Source organism: Rhinatrema bivittatum, chromosome 5, assembly GCF_901001135.1.
Source record: "Rhinatrema bivittatum chromosome 5, aRhiBiv1.1, whole genome shotgun sequence".
NCBI classification, from domain to species: domain Eukaryota; kingdom Metazoa; phylum Chordata; class Amphibia; order Gymnophiona; family Rhinatrematidae; genus Rhinatrema; species Rhinatrema bivittatum.
In genome coordinates this window covers 295,190,024-295,206,398 of record NC_042619.1, presented here as the reverse complement: position 1 = coordinate 295,206,398, position 16,375 = coordinate 295,190,024, and the positions used below count along the sequence as shown (strand labels likewise).

The following is a 16,375-nucleotide window of genomic DNA, read 5'->3' as shown; positions in this document are numbered from 1 at the left end:
AAGGGCCCCACCGGTCTTAAATTGGTGAGCTCACTAAACCAAAGACAATATAAAAAAAATTATTTGTAGGAAAAGGAAAGGAAAAGGAGAATGGACCAAAAAGCATGTTAGAGGTTATGTGTAAAGACTGAGAAATTTATGAAAATGAAAAGGAAGGATACATAATTTAAAGGATAGAGGAAGCAAATTTTGTTGTATTTATATTTTTCTGACTTATGTTGTTGAATCTGTTGTATTTGAGATATCTTCAGAAAGTTATGTAACAAACTAAAGGTTTTTTTTATAAAGAAGTTATTAGCTCTAATGAAACTATCAGTTTGAGTCTAAGTGGTTTTTTTCGTATGAAATAATTCTTTATTCTTGTAAACCTTGTTGCCCACAGCTAACAACCACCCCTTACATTAAACAGCCAGTTTAGCGACTACTCTAGCGGGGACTTGGGGTGTGTGTTGTTTCCCAGAGGGCGGGGTTTACATTCAGTATAACCATTGTCAAAGCAGAAAACAACAAACATGAGCAGAATCAAGCAAGTAACCAAAAAAGCTTACATGAGCAACTCAATAACATGGTAAAGAACATGGTATAACTAAGCGCTCTTGCATATACTTGGTTCTCAAACAACCAATGCTTCTGGTGTAATCGTCCAGAGTTCAGTAGAAAATGACGTATCGAGTTCTGAAATCTGCAATAACAAGCTTCGAGTGGACAGTAAAGCAAAAGAAACAGGGAAGGGCGTCTGGACTGATCCGTGGTACTACAGGAACGAAAATTAACAGGTAAGAACTCATTTTTCCTTTCCTGTATGTACCCGGATCAGTCCAGACCGTGGAATGTACCAAAGCTTCCCTAACCCGGGTGGGACCGAGACAGCCCCGCTCGAAGCACTTGGCGCCCAAAGGAACCAAAAACCGGTGCTTGCAAATCCAGACGGTAGTGCCGAGCAAAAGTATGCAGGGATGTCCGTGTAGCGGCCCTGCAAATCTCTTGCGGAGAAACCGATTGGCTCTCCGCCCAGGAAGTAGCTTGAGAACGCAACGAATAAGCCTTTAGGCCCTCAGGAACTGCCCGACCTTGGCAAAGATAGTCCGAGGAAATCGCCTCTTTCAACCACCGCGCAATAGTAGTCTTAGAAGCCGGTTTGCCACGATTGGGACCACTCCAGAGGACAAAAAGATGATCCGAGATCCGAAAGTCATTGGTGACCTGGAGATACCGGAGTAGAACTCTTTTGACATCAAGTCTGCGAAGATCACCTCCAGCGATACCCGCAATCTCCTCTGGGGAGAACGCTGGAAGCTCCACCGACTGGTTGATGTGGAAAGTGGAGACAACCTTCGGCAAGAAGGAAGGCACCGTCTTGAGGGAAACTCCTGAATCGGAAACACGCAAAACAGGTTCCCGATAGGACAATGCTTGAATCTCGGAGACACGCCGAGCGGAAGAAATCAAGACTAGAAAGACTGTCTTGAGCGTGAGGTCCTTTACCGTAGCTCGACGGAGAGGCTCGAATGGGGCAACACAGAGAGCCCGGAGGACAAGATTAAGACTCCACGATGGGCAAGTAGGGTGAGCGGGCGGATGCAGGTGCTTGACTCCCTTCAGGAACCGAATCATGTCCGAGTGGCCCGCTAAGGGATGACCCTCAACCCTTTAAGGAGAGAGCCGAGAGCGGAAACTTGCACGCGCAAGGAACTGAAGGAAAGGCCCTTGGAAAGATCCTTCTGTAGAAAAAGAACCAACGAGACCGGGGTGGAGCGTGCTGAGACACCCGACTCCACACAAATGGTCTCAAAGACCTTCCAAATGCACTCGTAAGCTAGAGAAGTCGACTGCTTTCGAGCTCGCAGCAAAGTGGAGATAACATCCTCCTTATAGCCCTTATGCCTCAGGTGTCTCCGTTCAAAAGCCAGGCTGCTAGACAAAAGTGATCGGCCTGGTCGAAAAATAAGGGCCCCTGCCGAAGTAGACGAGGAAGATGGCCCAGCCAGAGAGGTCCATCCGTCGCCAGGTTGATGAGATCCATGAACCACAGTCTGTGAGGCCATTCGGGTGCTACCAGAACCACTGGCCCTCGGTGTAGTTCTAGTCTTCGGAGAACTTTTCCCACCAGAGGCCATGGGGGGAACACATACAGAAGGATGTCTGCGGGCCAAGAAAGAGCCAGAGCATCCATGCCCTCCGAGCAGTACTCCCTCCAGTGGCTGAAGAACTGATTGGCCTTGGCATTGTGCAAGGTCGCCATGAGGTCCAGGTGAGGGGGACCCCACCTGTCGATGATCAGATCCATGGCTTCTTCCGAGAGTTCCCACTCTCCCGGATCGAGAGACTGACGACTGAGGAAATCGGCCTGAACATCTCCTTGCCTGCTATGTGGGAAGCCGCCAGGCAATCCAGGTGTCGTTCTGCCCAGTTGAAGAGACGGCCGGCTTCTAGGGCCACCAGGCGACTGCGAGTGCCTCCCTGACGGTTGATGTAAGCCACGGTGGTGGAGTTGTCAGAAAGGACCCTCACCGCTTTGCCACGTATCAGGGGCAGAAACTCCTTCAGAGCCAGCCGCACTGCCTGGGCTCCAACCGATTGATGTGCCAACGAGCCTGAACTGGTGACCAGATCCCCTGCGTAGACTGGGACTGGCAGACTGCACCCCAGCCTGAGAGACTGGCGTCCGTGGTTACTATTGTCCACTGTGGAGATTGGAGAGGCATTCCCCAGAGAAGATGAGGGAGCGAAAGCCACCACAGCAAGGCGGCGACGGTAGAAGCCGAAAGAGGGAGGACTATGTGAAACTGTTCCGACACCGGCTGCCAACGGGATAGCAAATCTCTCTGTAACGGTCGCATATGAGCAAAAGCCCAGGGAACGAGGTCGATGTTGGAAGCTATCAAACCCAAGACCTGAAGGGAGTCCAGGCCGTTGGAAGAGGCAGCGAGAGCAGATTCCGAACCTGGTCGATCAACTTGAGAGCCCGCACATGAGTTAGGAACACCTTGCCTATCCGGGTATCGAAATGGGCTCCCAGGAACTCCCAGGAACTCCCAGGAACTCCCAGGAACTTGGGAAGGCTGAAGCTTGCGAAGGTACTTCTGGTAATCGCGGTGAATCGGAATATGGAAGTATGCCTCTGTCAAATCGAGAAAGGCGAGGAACTCTCCAGGGTGAACCGCCGCAATGACCGCTTTCAAGGTTTCCATGTGAAAATGTGGGATCTTGAGGGCCCGGTTGACCCTCTTGAGGTCTAAGATCAGCCAAAAAGCCCCGTCTTTCTTGGGAACCACGAAGTAAATAGAATACTGGCCTGCGCCAAGCTCCTCCTTCGGAACCGGGATAACTGCACCCAAACTCAGTAGCCTGGTGAGGGTTTGCTCCACCGCCTCCCACTTGAGATAACCGCATGGGGAGAATACGAAGAGGTCCGGTAGATCGTGAACAAATTCTAAGGCGTAATCATCTCGGACAATGTCGAGTACCCACTGGTCCAACGTAATCTTGACCCATTCCTCGAAGAGCAGGGAGAGACGACCGCCCAGAAAAGGGACCAAGGAATGGGTCAACCGAACTTCATTGTGTGGCAGGCTTTGGGGTGGCGCGCTGAGACTGTCCTTCGCGGAAGGAGCACCGCCCACGAAAGGGCTGAGACCAAGATTGAAACCAGGAAGAATAACCCCTAGAGGAGCCACCTCGTCCGCGGGGTGTATATCTCCTCTGTCCCTGGAAGTGAGGACGGGAGGGCATAAAGGATCGAGATTGTTTCAGACCGTCCTCCGGTACCTTATGAACCTTGTTTTCCCCAAGGAATTAATAAGCTGCTCAAGGTCCTCTTCAAAAAGCAATTTACCTTTGAAGGGCAACGAGCCCAGCCGTGCCTTGGAGGACGGGTTGGCCGACCAATTGCACAGCCAGAGGAGCCGCCAAGTGGAGACCGCCGAGACCATCGCCTTCACCTGGACGCGGAGGAGGTCGTAGAGCGCATCAGCCCCATATGCTATGACGCCTTCCAGACGTTCAGCCTGCTCTATCTGTGCAGACAGGAGGTCCTGGTGCCGAGTAATTGTTGAACCCACCTAACACCTGCCCGCTGCATGAGACTACTGCAGATAGTCGCTCGGACCCCCAGGGCAAGGACTTCAAAGATACGCTTCAGATGGACCTCGAGCTTACGATCCTGTCCGTCCTTCAGAGCCATCGAGCCTACCACAGGGACAGTGGTGTGCTTGGTGACCGCTGAAACTGAGGAGTCCACGGTGGGGATCTTCAGCATGTCCAAGCATTCCTCCGGAAGGGATTAGAGCTTATCCATAGCCCGCCCTACCCGGAGTCCCACTTCGGGAGCCTCCCATTTCCGCAGGAGCAGCAACTTATGCATAGGATGAAAGGGAAAAGCGCTTGCCGGAGCCCTGAGTCCCACCAGGACCGGGTCCATATCTTGGGCAAGGAGGCCGTAAGGGTATTCGCAGGGGGCCCCTCCAGCCCCAGTTCCTGAAGGACAAAGGGGATGAGGGGCTCTAACTCCTCTCTCTGAAACATGTGGAGAATCCTAGGATCATCCCCCTCCAGGGGTGGGAAAGCGCTCGCTAAATCTGACGTGGGATCCGGATCCGGGGTAACTGGGGCCCCCAGGGGGTCAGGGATAGGGGCCACCCCCGGGACCACCCGTACCCTAACAGACCCCTGGGGTTCCGTGACAGGCAAAAACGGGTAGCGGTGCGCAGAATTTTTTTCGGGAGGGGTCCTGGGGAAGGGTCCTCCTCCTCCTCCTCCTGCAAGCTAGCCAGATATGATTTATGCAGGAGGAGGACAAAATCAGAGGAAAAACGAGCCTTGGATTTCCTGGGGGGGGGGGGGGGGGCGGGGGAGGGTCAGGGACCTCATCCTGGGGGACCTCTTGGCTCAAATTGGGGGGAAATCCTGAAATTCTTGCTCCCCAGCCCCAGGCAACTCCGAATCGGGAGCTGCCGAAATCCCCAAAATGGCTGCCATTCCCGTGGTTTGCTGACCTGGGAATGGCCTGGCCATGCGCGGGCTAAATTTGCTTGTCCTGCCGAGGAGGGGCCTTCCTCACCCAGCAGGCAGGCTGAGCAGAGCCCCTCGTGCGATAAGTGTGACGAGGTCTCCCCACATGCTAGGCAGGCGGCTGGTCGCAGCATCCTCAGCGAAGAGGAGCCACGAGCTGAAGAAAAAAATCTAAAAATAGAATGATTGACAGCTCAGCCGGCAGGAGCGGAGGCAGGGGAGTGAAGCCTGCACGCTCCTCTGTGTCTCGCTGCCGGTTCGATCCCTAGAGAAAAAAAGATTAAAGTTTATTATTGAAGGGGTCTGAACGCTTCAACCTGACAAAGGACTTCATGTACCAGAATTCCCTGCTTCATGACGGGTTTACTTACAGTCTGCAATACAGCTGTAATTAGGACATTGAGAAACTCTCTGTCAGCACATTGCACCATTTTCATTTTTTGGCTTTCGCTGATCTTATTCTCTGATAAGCTTTCACTGCTGTAACCTAGATTAGAACAATGGATGTATTATGTGATGGGCTGTATTACTGCAGACTCGCGAATTCCTTTCCAGACTGCAAGTCCCAGCAGCCTCTCCTGCAGAACATGGGAGAAGTTTCACGAAAGTTCCAGGGTGTCTAGGGAGGGGGTCAGTAGCCCCTTCAGCCGGAATATGCTTGCTCAGCAATGCTTAGAACGCATGTGTAAAAGATAAGAACTGTAAAGTGCATAAGAGTCTGCTCCTGGAGGGGAGGGGCATGCAGTTGTACTGAGCCTTTGTCTTAGCTGCATCTTGCTGGCAATAAAAGTCTATCTTTACGGATCAGTTGTCTGGACCTCCTTACTGACTAAAAAGAGACGGTTACATTATTATTATTATTATTTCAATAAAGCCAAACTAAGCAAAAAGCAATGGAGCACTAAGCTCCTTAAGCAGCCAGAGAGGGGGAGACGAATGACTGGACCACCAGCCTCGGTCCCCACACCAGGAAGCAATCACGGACTTAGGCTATGCCAGCACAGGAGCGAAGCCCCCCTAAGTCCGGCAAGAGCCAGGAGAACGGGACCGTCTCCTCGCACAGCACTGAAATCAATTAACTTCAAAGCTAAGAATTTTATTTTTTTTTAATTGGAAAAATCCTAATAAAATCCCGAAGGAATAAGTACTTGCTTGATCCACCAAGAAGAGAAGGAAAAAGAAGGCTAACTAGCCCAAATCAGGAGACCGCAAGGTGAGCTGATCCATCTGCTGGAGACAGACAAATACTGAAGGGTTGCAGGGTAGGCTCTGTCCTGATATAGGATACCCTTTCAGTTTTGGTCTGTCTCCATCTGCTGGACAGGAGGCTCAACCTACGGTCTGGACTGATCCGGGTACGTACAGGGAAACATATTTATCAGGCTGCAACCTGTAGCTCTCTCCATACCTTCGCAACCATTATTGCTTAGATACGACTAGCCGGCATGCTCCATGTTTGGCCAGTCCGTCTACTCCTATTCTTTTCGTTTTAACTACCCAACATCCTTCCACCAATCCGTTAAGGGTTTCAGGATGCCCTCCATTCCAAATTACACCCCCGTCATTGCGCCTTTTGCGCGTCTTGGGTGCATTTGGTGCACTCTCAGGCATCCTCAGCTCGGTACTCACCCAATTGTGAGGACTACCATCCTGCTTGTCCTGTGAGAAAGCAAGTGTTGCTTACCTGTAACAGGTGTTCTCACAGGACAGCAGGATGTTAGTCTTCACGAAACCCACCTGCCACCCCGCGGAGTTGGGTCTGTATACGTTTTTACTTTTATTTTAGTTTCGCTTGCGCTTTTAGCTATAAGACGAGACTGAGGGAGACACCTGTAGTTCACAGGGATGATTGCAGGCTGAGCATGCTCAGTGCACTCAGTGTGCCAGTGTCAGTCAAAGCTTTATAGAAACTTTGACAGAAAAGTTTTCTGTACAGGGCTCCATCCTGTGATGTCACCCATATATGAGGACTAACATCCTGCTGTCCTGTGAGAACACCTGTTACAGGTAAGCAACATTTGCTAATCCTTGAATTAGAGCTAAAGATTTCACAAAACAGGTGACTAATGTCCTGCCACAACATACTGTTCCATTCACATTATGAAATGAAATAGATAAAAAAAAACTGCTTTAGCAAGTTAGTCCTCCTATCCATGGAAGGTGTAATTACTGGTCCTTTTATTGAAGGCCAGTTTTCTGAGCTAGTCTGTGTGAGTCTTAATGAATGCATTTATGGATAAACTATTTTCTGTGTGGCTGAACATCTGCTTCTGTCGATGAGCTTTCTTATATTTTTCAGGTGTGCAACAATAAAAACAACTGCCACTGTAAAAAAGGGTTTTCCCCCCCAAATTGTGCACCAGGTGGACTTGGTGGAAGTAGTGATAGTGGACCTATGCGTGATATCTCATACATTAATATCCCTACTACAACTGAAATGATGTACTTCACTCTGCCACAGAAAGGTAAGCACTAAGAAAATATGTTAAAACTACTTAGCCTGGAGCCATCGCAGTGACTAGGTGGCAGCGCTGGATTTGATTCCCTGATCAGGTCTTCTGTTCCGCAGGCTGGCTAGGGGATGCCACGGAACCAGCGTTCCCAGCTCCTGACAGGAAAGAAGTCTTAGTCATTGAACAGAGGAGGTACCTAGTAGCCATATTTAGAGCCCCTGATTGCAAGGCTCCAGATGGAGCTTTGGTGCTTGGCCTCTGGTGGAGGACTGTCAATTCAATGGCTGGACTAAATTAAATTGGGAGGGCAGCCCTGGTTCTGATTGAGCTAGAAACCCAAAGGAGCAGGAGACAACAGCTGGGTCTACAAAAGCAAAAACTAAATTTTCTCACAGGACAAGCAGGATGGTTGTCCTCACACGGAAAACTTCTGTCAAAGTTTAAACAGAACTTTGACTGGCCCCTACTGGGCATGCCCAGCAAGGCACCGACCCTGCAGCCAGCAGGGGTCTCCCTCCAGTCTTCTTTTTTCCGCGCAGCAGCTGCCACGCGGTGAAAGGAGCTCTCTTACCACGTTCCTGACAGGAATTCGGTTTTTTCTTTCCGAAGAAAATTTGCCCCTCAGGGGTCTCCCTTCGACAAATTTTTGTCACCTTCGCGGAATCCGGTAAGTTTTTTGCCAATTTTCATCGACTGCCGTCGATTTTGGCCCTTGAGGCCTGTTGGCACTTACCGATCCCGCGGCTAAATTTGGCCCTAGGCCATGGCGACGGGGTTCCGTCGTTGTCCGGATTGCACCCGGACTATGTCCATCACAGACCCCCATAGGGTCTGTGTTCTGTGTTTGGGAAGTGAGCATGATGTCCTGACTTGCACTAAATGTGCCCTAATGACACCTAAGGGTCATAAAGCCAGGATGGAGAAGATGGGGCTCCTCTTCCATGCACCCACCCCAACACCATCGATAGCATCGACGTCATCGGAACCGGCACCGTCGAAGTTGCACCACCACCGTCAACCCTCCGGTGACCGTCCACCACCGATGACTTCTCGGCCGTCGACTCCTGTCCCCTCCCCGGATGGGCGAGGAGATCGGAAGGACAAGCATCGCCATCGGCGGCACAAGTCTCGGCCCGTCGAGGATCCACAGCCATCGACCTCTGAACAGGCCGAGCCATCGACAAAAAAGCCTCGGTCAGACCTGGCACTGTCCACGTCTCGTTCGCAGGCATCGAGGAAACCCTCACCCTCTCGGGGTGTGGGAGCCGTGATCCCACCGGTTACGGTGGTCCCTCCGGCTCTGCCTCAGCCTCCCTCTCCCGTCGAGCCGGGTATCGTTACCCCTGGTCTCCGGGCAGAACTGGACCGGCTGGTCCAGGAGGCCATCGAGAAAGCGATGCAAAGGTTCCAGCCTCCACCGGCACCGTCTCCGGCACCGATTCTGGCACCGCCTCAGGCACCGACCTCGGCACCGACTCCGCCACCGAGGAGGGAACCGACCACCGAGCCTCTAGTGGAAGCGCTGGCACCGCTACTGAATCGTATGGAGGCACTCATGCGGGCCCTTCCATCGGTGATTCCAGTAGCACCGACTACACCATCGTCTCCGGCAGGATTCTCATCGGCAGGAGAAACACCGTTTCGGATTCCCCCGTCCGGAGTAGTCCCATCGGTGCCTTCGCATACCTCTCCACCGATTTATCCCTCGGCTCCATCGATTCCAAGACCGGCACCGATTCCATCGGCAGCCCCGAAGCCCTCGATGCCGTTTACAGTTCCGCTTGCAGCACCGATTCCATCCAGATTTCCATCGATGCCTTTGGATCCTCAACCAGGTCCTTCAGGTCTGCAAGCCCCACATAATCCTTATGATACCTGGGGTGATGATACATCTTCTGATACAGATTTGCCATCCCCACCATCTCCTACAGAGAGTAGAAAACGATCTCCTCCTGAAGATCTCTCCTTTATTAATTTTGTAAAGGAGATGTCAGAAATTGTACCTTTTCAGTTGCAATCTGAGACCGATGACAGGCACCAAATGATGGAACTGCTCCAATTTCTGGATGCCCCAAAAATCATCGCTTCCATCCCCATTCACCAGGTATTTCTGGATCTTTTAAAGAAAAACTGGGAATCTCCTTCATCTGTGTCACCAGTTAATAAGAAAGCTGACTCCACATACCTTGTTCAGTCAGCACCAGGATTTCAGAAGCCTCAACTGGATCATCGCTCTGTTGTAGTTGAGTCTGCACAAAAGAAGGCCAAGCGCCTAAAACCACACTCTTCCACTCCCCCTATCAAGGACAACAAATTCCTAGATAGTGTGGGAAGGAAAGTGTATCATGGGGCCATGTTGATATCTCGCATAGCTTCATACCAACTTTACATGACTCAATACAACAGAGCCATCCTTAAACAGATGCAGGACTACGCTGACACGTTACCGGACCAATACCAGCCACAGCTTCAAGCCCTTCTTCACAAAGGATTTGAGGCTGGGAAGCACGAGATCAGAACGGCCTACGATATCTTCGATGCTTCCACAAAAGTCTCAGCTACTGCCATCTCAGCCAGACGTTGGGCTTGGTTAAAGTCATCTAACCTTCGCCCAGAGGTCCAGGATCGTCTAGCCGATTTACCCTGCTTAGGGGACAATCTGTTTGGAGAACAGATTCAACAAATTGTGGCAGAATTGAAGGATCACCACGAGACGTTGAAGCAACTTTCGTCTGTTCCATCTGAGGTATCCTCCAAACCACCACCTAAGAAGGACTCTAAAAAGTCTTTCTTTCGGCCACGTCGTTATTATCCTCCGTCGGCTAGGCCTCGTCCGGCTCGATCCTCCACTAGACCTCAGCCACGCCAACCTCGAAAACAAAGACCTGCTGTGGCCCCACCTCCTGGGCCTGCGGCAGGCCTTTGACTTCCCGGTACGGAGCACATGCCACATCCCACTTCCCGACATCCCTGTGGGGGGTCGTCTGTGCCACTTTTTACAGCATTGGATACAGATTACCTCAGATCAGTGGGTGCTGGCAATTATCACACAGGGTTACCACCTCAACTTCATAACTCTTCCGGCAGACTCCCCGCCTCTTCAAGCATGGAGTCTATCCAGCCACTTGACTCAATTACAACAGGAAGTATCCCTTCTTTTGCAATCAAATGCTATAGAACCCGTCCCTCCCTCTCAACGAGGCAAGGGATTCTACTCCAGGTACTTCCTAATTCCAAAAAAGTCAGGGGGCCTACGTCCCATTTTGGACCTTCGGGCCCTCAACAAGTACCTTCAAAAAGAAAAGTTCAAGATGGTAACCCTGGGTGCGCTACTCCCTCTGCTGCAAAGGGGGGATTGGCTGTGCTCCCTCGACCTAAAGGATGCTTATACCCACATTGCGATAACACAATCCCATCGCAAGTATCTGCGGTTTCTGGTAGGCCGCGACCATTATCAATACCGAGTACTACCTTTCGGTCTGGCATCTGCTCCACGAGTCTTCACCAAATGCCTCGTAGTGGTAGCAGCATTCCTCAGGAAGGAAGGTGTCCACGTCTACCCCTATCTGGACGATTGGCTAATCAGGGCCTCCACCCCTCAGATTGCCCACTCCTCCCTAAAATTGACAATCAACACACTCCTTTCCTTAGGGTTTCTTGTCAATTACGAGAAATCTTGCTTAGTCCCATCTCAAACCTTATCTTTCATTGGGGCAGACTTGGACACTTTACAGGCAAAGGCTTACCTTCCGCTGCAGCGGGTCCAAACTCTCATGTCCCTAGCTCGCCAGCTCCAGTCTCAGGACACGGCCACGGCTCGCCAATTCCTCATTCTCCTAGGACACATGGCATCCTCAGTTCAAGTCACTCCCATGACCCGACTAGCCATGAGAGTAACACAATGGACTCTGCGACACCAATGGATTCAAGCTTCTCAGCGCCTGTCCTCCATAGTCGCAGTTACACAAGCGCTTCGCCTGTCTTTAACCTGGTGGACGACTCAAATCAATCTCCTTCAGGGCTTACCTTTTCTCCTACCAGATCCACAAGTAATCCTGACCACCAACGCTTCCCACATCGGTTGGGGGGCTCATGTGGACGATTTCCAAACCCAAGGGTTATGGTCACCAGAGGAAGCCGAACACCAGATAAATTTTTTGGAACTTCGAGCAATCCGTTACGCGCTCAGAACGTTCAAAGATCGTCTTTCGAATCAGATAATCTTAATCCAGACAGACAACCAAGTGGCCATGTGGTACATAAACAAGCAGGGAGGCACAGGCTCTTTCCTTCTGTGTCAGGAAGCTGCGCAGATTTGGGCAGAAGCCCTCTCCCACTCCATGTACCTCAGGGCCACTTACCTGCCGGGAGTAGACAATGTATTGGCAGATCAGCTGAGCCGGGTCTTCCAACCACACGAGTGGTCACTCGATCCTCTGGTAGCGACCTCTCTATTTCACAAGTGGGGTTCTCCCCACATAGATCTCTTTGCGTCCCCTCAGAACCACAAAGTAGACAATTACTGCTCTCTCATTCGGAGCCACCACTCTCGGCCGAGGGATGCCTTCTCCCTCAAGTGGACATCAGGTCTGCTCTATGCATTCCCTCCACTTCCTCTTCTGTCAAGGACTCTCGTGAAGCTTCGCCAGGACGGAGGAACCATGATCCTGATAGCACCCCACTGGCCACGCCAGGTGTGGTTTCCCATTCTTCAGGATCTCTCCATCCGCAGGCACATCCCTCTGGGAACGGATCCGCATCTGCTCACTCAGAACGATGGATGCCTCCTCCATCCCAACCTCCAAGCCTTGTCCCTGACGGCATGGATGTTGAAAGGTTAGTCCTTCAGCCTTTTAACCTTTCGGATTCGGTTTCTCGTGTCCTGATAGCTTCACGAAAGCCCTCCACCAGAAGATCCTATTCGTATAAATGGAAAAGGTACACATCTTGGTGCACTTCCCAGTCCCTTGATCCCCTTTCCTGTCCAATCTCTAAGTTCTTGGACTATTTATGGCATCTATCGGAATCGGGTCTTAAAACCTCTTCCATTAGGATGCATGTCAGTGCAGTAGCCGCTTTCCATAAAGGCATACAGGGTGTCCCTATTTCAGTACAACCCCTGGTAACACGCTTTCTTAAAGGCTTGCTCCATCTGAAGCCACCCTTACGTCCTCCGGCCCCATCTTGGGACCTTAATCTGGTTCTTGGTCGGCTAATGAAACCACCTTTCGAACCTCTACACTCCTGTGAATTAAAGTATCTCACATGGAAGGTATTATTCCTTTTAGCTGTCACTTCAGCTCGCAGGGTTAGTGAGTTACAGGCCTTAGTCACCTATCCGCCTTACACTAAACTCCTGCAGGACCGGGCGGTACTCCGCACTCACCCTAAATTTTTACCTAAGGTAGTTTCTGAGTTTCATATTAATCAATCCATCATACTACCTATCTTTTTTCCCAGGCCCCACTCCAACTCCGGGGAACAGACTCTGCATACCCTAGACTGTAAACGGGCTCTAGCTTTTTATCTAGACCGTACAGTTTCTCACAGGAAGAGCACTCAATTATTCGTCTCTTTCCATCCTAACAAGTTAGGACAACCTGTGGGTAAGCAGGCTCTTTCCTCCTGGTTGGCGGACTGCATTTCTTTTTGCTATCAGCAAGCTGGCATTCCTTTTCAAGACCGTGTAAAAGCACACTCTGTGAGGGCCATGGCGACTTCGGTGGCACACCTTCGATCGGTGCCGCTTCCTGACATCTGCAAAGCTGCAACCTGGAGTTCTCTCCATACTTTTGCAGCCCACTATTGTTTGGACAAAGCTGGAAGACAGGACTCCATCTTCGGCCACTCTGTCTTGCGTAACCTTTTCCAACATGATGTACCAACACCCTTCCACCTTCCCGGTAGGGTGTGGATGCCCTTACCAAATTCCACCCCAGTTGTTGTGCCTCTTGCACGTCGTTGGGTGCATTTGGTGCAAGTCGGGACATCCTCAGCTCGGTACTCACCCATTTGTGAGGACAACCATCCTGCTTGTCCTGTGAGAAAGCAAATGTTGCTTACCTGATGTAACAGGTGTTCTCACAGGACAGCAGGATGTTAGTCCTCACGAAACCCGCCCGCCACCCCGCGGTGTTGGGTTCGTTTTGTTTTTACTTTTTAGGCACTGCCTGTAGCTTTGAAAATCAGACTGGAGGGAGACCCCTGCTGGCTGCAGGGTCGGTGCCTTGCTGGGCATGCCCAGTAGGGGCCAGTCAAAGTTCTGTTTAAACTTTGACAGAAGTTTTCCGTGGTGGGCTCCATCCTCGATGTCACCCATTTGTGAGGACTAACATCCTGCTGTCCTGTGAGAACACCTGTTACATCAGGTAAGCAACATTTGCTATCTCCCTCTGCCACCCCTAGCTTTCACCTGAAAGGTGAACTTCTTTAGACAGCCATTAAAGGGGTGACTTAGCATTCATCTGTCAAATTCTGTGACCCCTTGAACATAAGGCCATGGTAAGTACTTTTCTGGCTTTTCATACTTCTTTAGAGGCCAGTGTACTAAGATAACAAAACAATAACAAAGCTACAATAAGATACAATAACAATGGGATTACACGCAATAAAAGCACCGTTAGTGCATAGATAACACGCAAAAAGCACTTTTATTATTTATTTGTATTTTTAAATATATTTCCAAGAAAAATAACTTGTATACATCTGCACTGATAGGACAAATACACTGAAAGTCAAAAAAGTAAACATACAGAACCTCCTATCAGTGCTACCAATTCACAGTTTGGTACAGGCGAAGGATTCATAGAAACATAGAAATGACGGCAGAAAAAGACCAATCGGCCCATCTAGTCTGCCCAGCAAGCTCCCACACTTATTTTCCCATCCTTATCTGTTTCATCAACCACAAAGTTCAGGGCCCTTGTTGGTAACTGTTTGATTCAAATTTCTTGCCATGTCATTGATGCAGAGAGTAATATTAGAATTCATCAAAGGTGAGCATAAGGCTTAATGGTTAAGGGAAGTAACCACCGCATCAAGCAAGTTACCCCGATGCTTGTTTACCCAGACTGCACAGATCAATGTCTTGTTGTCTGAATGTTAATCCTATTTTCTACATATTCCCCTGCCGTTGAAGCAGAGAGCAATGCTGTATATGCATTCAAAGTAAAGTATCAGGCTTAATTCCCTGTACGTACCCGGATCAGTCCAGACCATGGGTTGAGCCTCCTGTCCAGCAGGTGGAGACAGACCAAAACTGTGAGGGTATCCTATATCAGGACAGAGCCTACCCTACACCCCTTCAGTATTTGTCTGTCTTCAGCAGGTGCAGGCAGCTGAACCTACGGTTCCCCTTCTTCTTCTTCCCTTAGTTTCCCTGAGGGGATTTTCTTTACTTTTGGTCTGGATCAAGCAATTATTAAATTCTTGTTTAAAAAAAAAAAAAAGAGGACTTTGAAAGTTTTCTCCCTTTTTTTCCTCACAGAGACAGTTCGGTCTCTTTGCTCTGCTGGGAGCCTAGGGGGAGGGAGAGGGCTTGCCCATCCTAGGCCCCTTTTTCCCGGTGACCATCCAGAGTGATACTGGTGGTCCAGTCCCACCCCCATTATCTAGCTGTCCACTGTAAAATAGTACCCTCTCAGGGAGTGTTTTTCCCCTGGCTTAGCTGAGATATTAAAAAAAAAAAAAGGGTACAAGCAGGGCTATATTTAATTTATTACTTGTATTTGTTACATTTTAAGAACTGTGGACAGCTCCGGCAGTATGCAGAGTTCAGTTGCTGCTTCCGCTGACCGACTTCAGCCCTGCACAGCTCAGCTGTTTTTACTTTTTTAGCGATTTTTTTTCTTCAGCGCTGATGCCCCGTTCCAGCACCTGTAAAGCATTGGAGAGTCTGCCACACGTTTTTCACACAGAGGCCTCTGTTCAGGGTGCCTACCGGGTGGGGAGGGTCCCTCATCGGTCCCCTCACCCACAGCGACCCGGGGGAGAGTTCCCCGCTGCGTGGCCAGGCCATTCCTGGTCCGTAAAACCGCGGGAACGGCGGCCATATTGGAAGCAGGCTCAAATGCAGAATTGGATGTGCAGGAGGAAGGTGAGCCCAATTTTTTAGTTTCTCCTCCGGATTTGAGACCCCCTCATGCCCCAGAGGGGGTGCCTGACCTCCCCCCCCCCCAGGAAGTCTAAGTCTTGTTTCTCCATGGAGTTTGTGCTTCTTATGCACAAGTCCTATTTAGCCAGCTTACAGCAGGAGGAAGATCCATCCCTGGACCCCTTCCACCAAAAAACCTGCAAATTTCTCCTCTGCAACCTCCAAAGGTGCCAGAGGGCCAGGACTTGGTTAGAGTTAGGGTGGTCCCGGGAGTTCTGCCGCCTCCGGATCCACCACAGCCGCCGCCAGTCCCTATTCCAGATCTGGATGTTGACCCGCTGCTTCCTACCCCCCCCCCCCCCCCGAGGGGGAGTGCTACACTTATTTCAAAAGGAGGAACGAGAACTGCTCATTCCCTTCATTTTGCAGGAACTGGGAATTGAGTTGCCTCCAGCGGATATGGTTACAGCCGCAATGCCTGCCAACATGGACCCGGTCCTGGCGGGATTTAGGCCTCTTCCATGTACTTTTCCTTTTCACCCTATGCATAAGCTGATGCTCCTTAGGGAATGGGAGTCCCCTGAGGCGGGACTCCGAGTGGGGAGGGCTATGGACAAGTTCTATTCCCTTCCTGAGGACTGCTTGAATCTACATAAGATGCCCAAGATAGACTCCTCTGTCACGGTGGTTACCAAACACATCTCCATCCCGAAGGTTGGGGCTACAGATCTAAAGGACATCCAGGATCGCAAGTTGGAATTTTACCTCAAACGCATATTTGAGGTCCTGTCCTTGGGGAGTTCGGGCAACAACCTGCAGC

At 50.6% G+C, this 16,375-nt stretch overlaps 1 protein-coding gene across 2 annotated transcripts in view; it reads left to right on the top strand.

Annotated features, from left to right (window-relative positions):
- The window catches only part of LOC115092810 (disintegrin and metalloproteinase domain-containing protein 9-like), a 606,381-nt gene that overhangs the window by 472,281 nt on the left and 117,725 nt on the right, over positions 1-16,375 (top strand). For both annotated transcript variants that reach the window (XM_029604139.1, XM_029604138.1), the window contains exon 18: positions 7,310-7,475. In XM_029604139.1, coding sequence (XP_029459999.1) covers positions 7,310-7,475 — 166 coding nt within the window. The remainder of the gene's footprint in view (positions 1-7,309; positions 7,476-16,375) is intronic.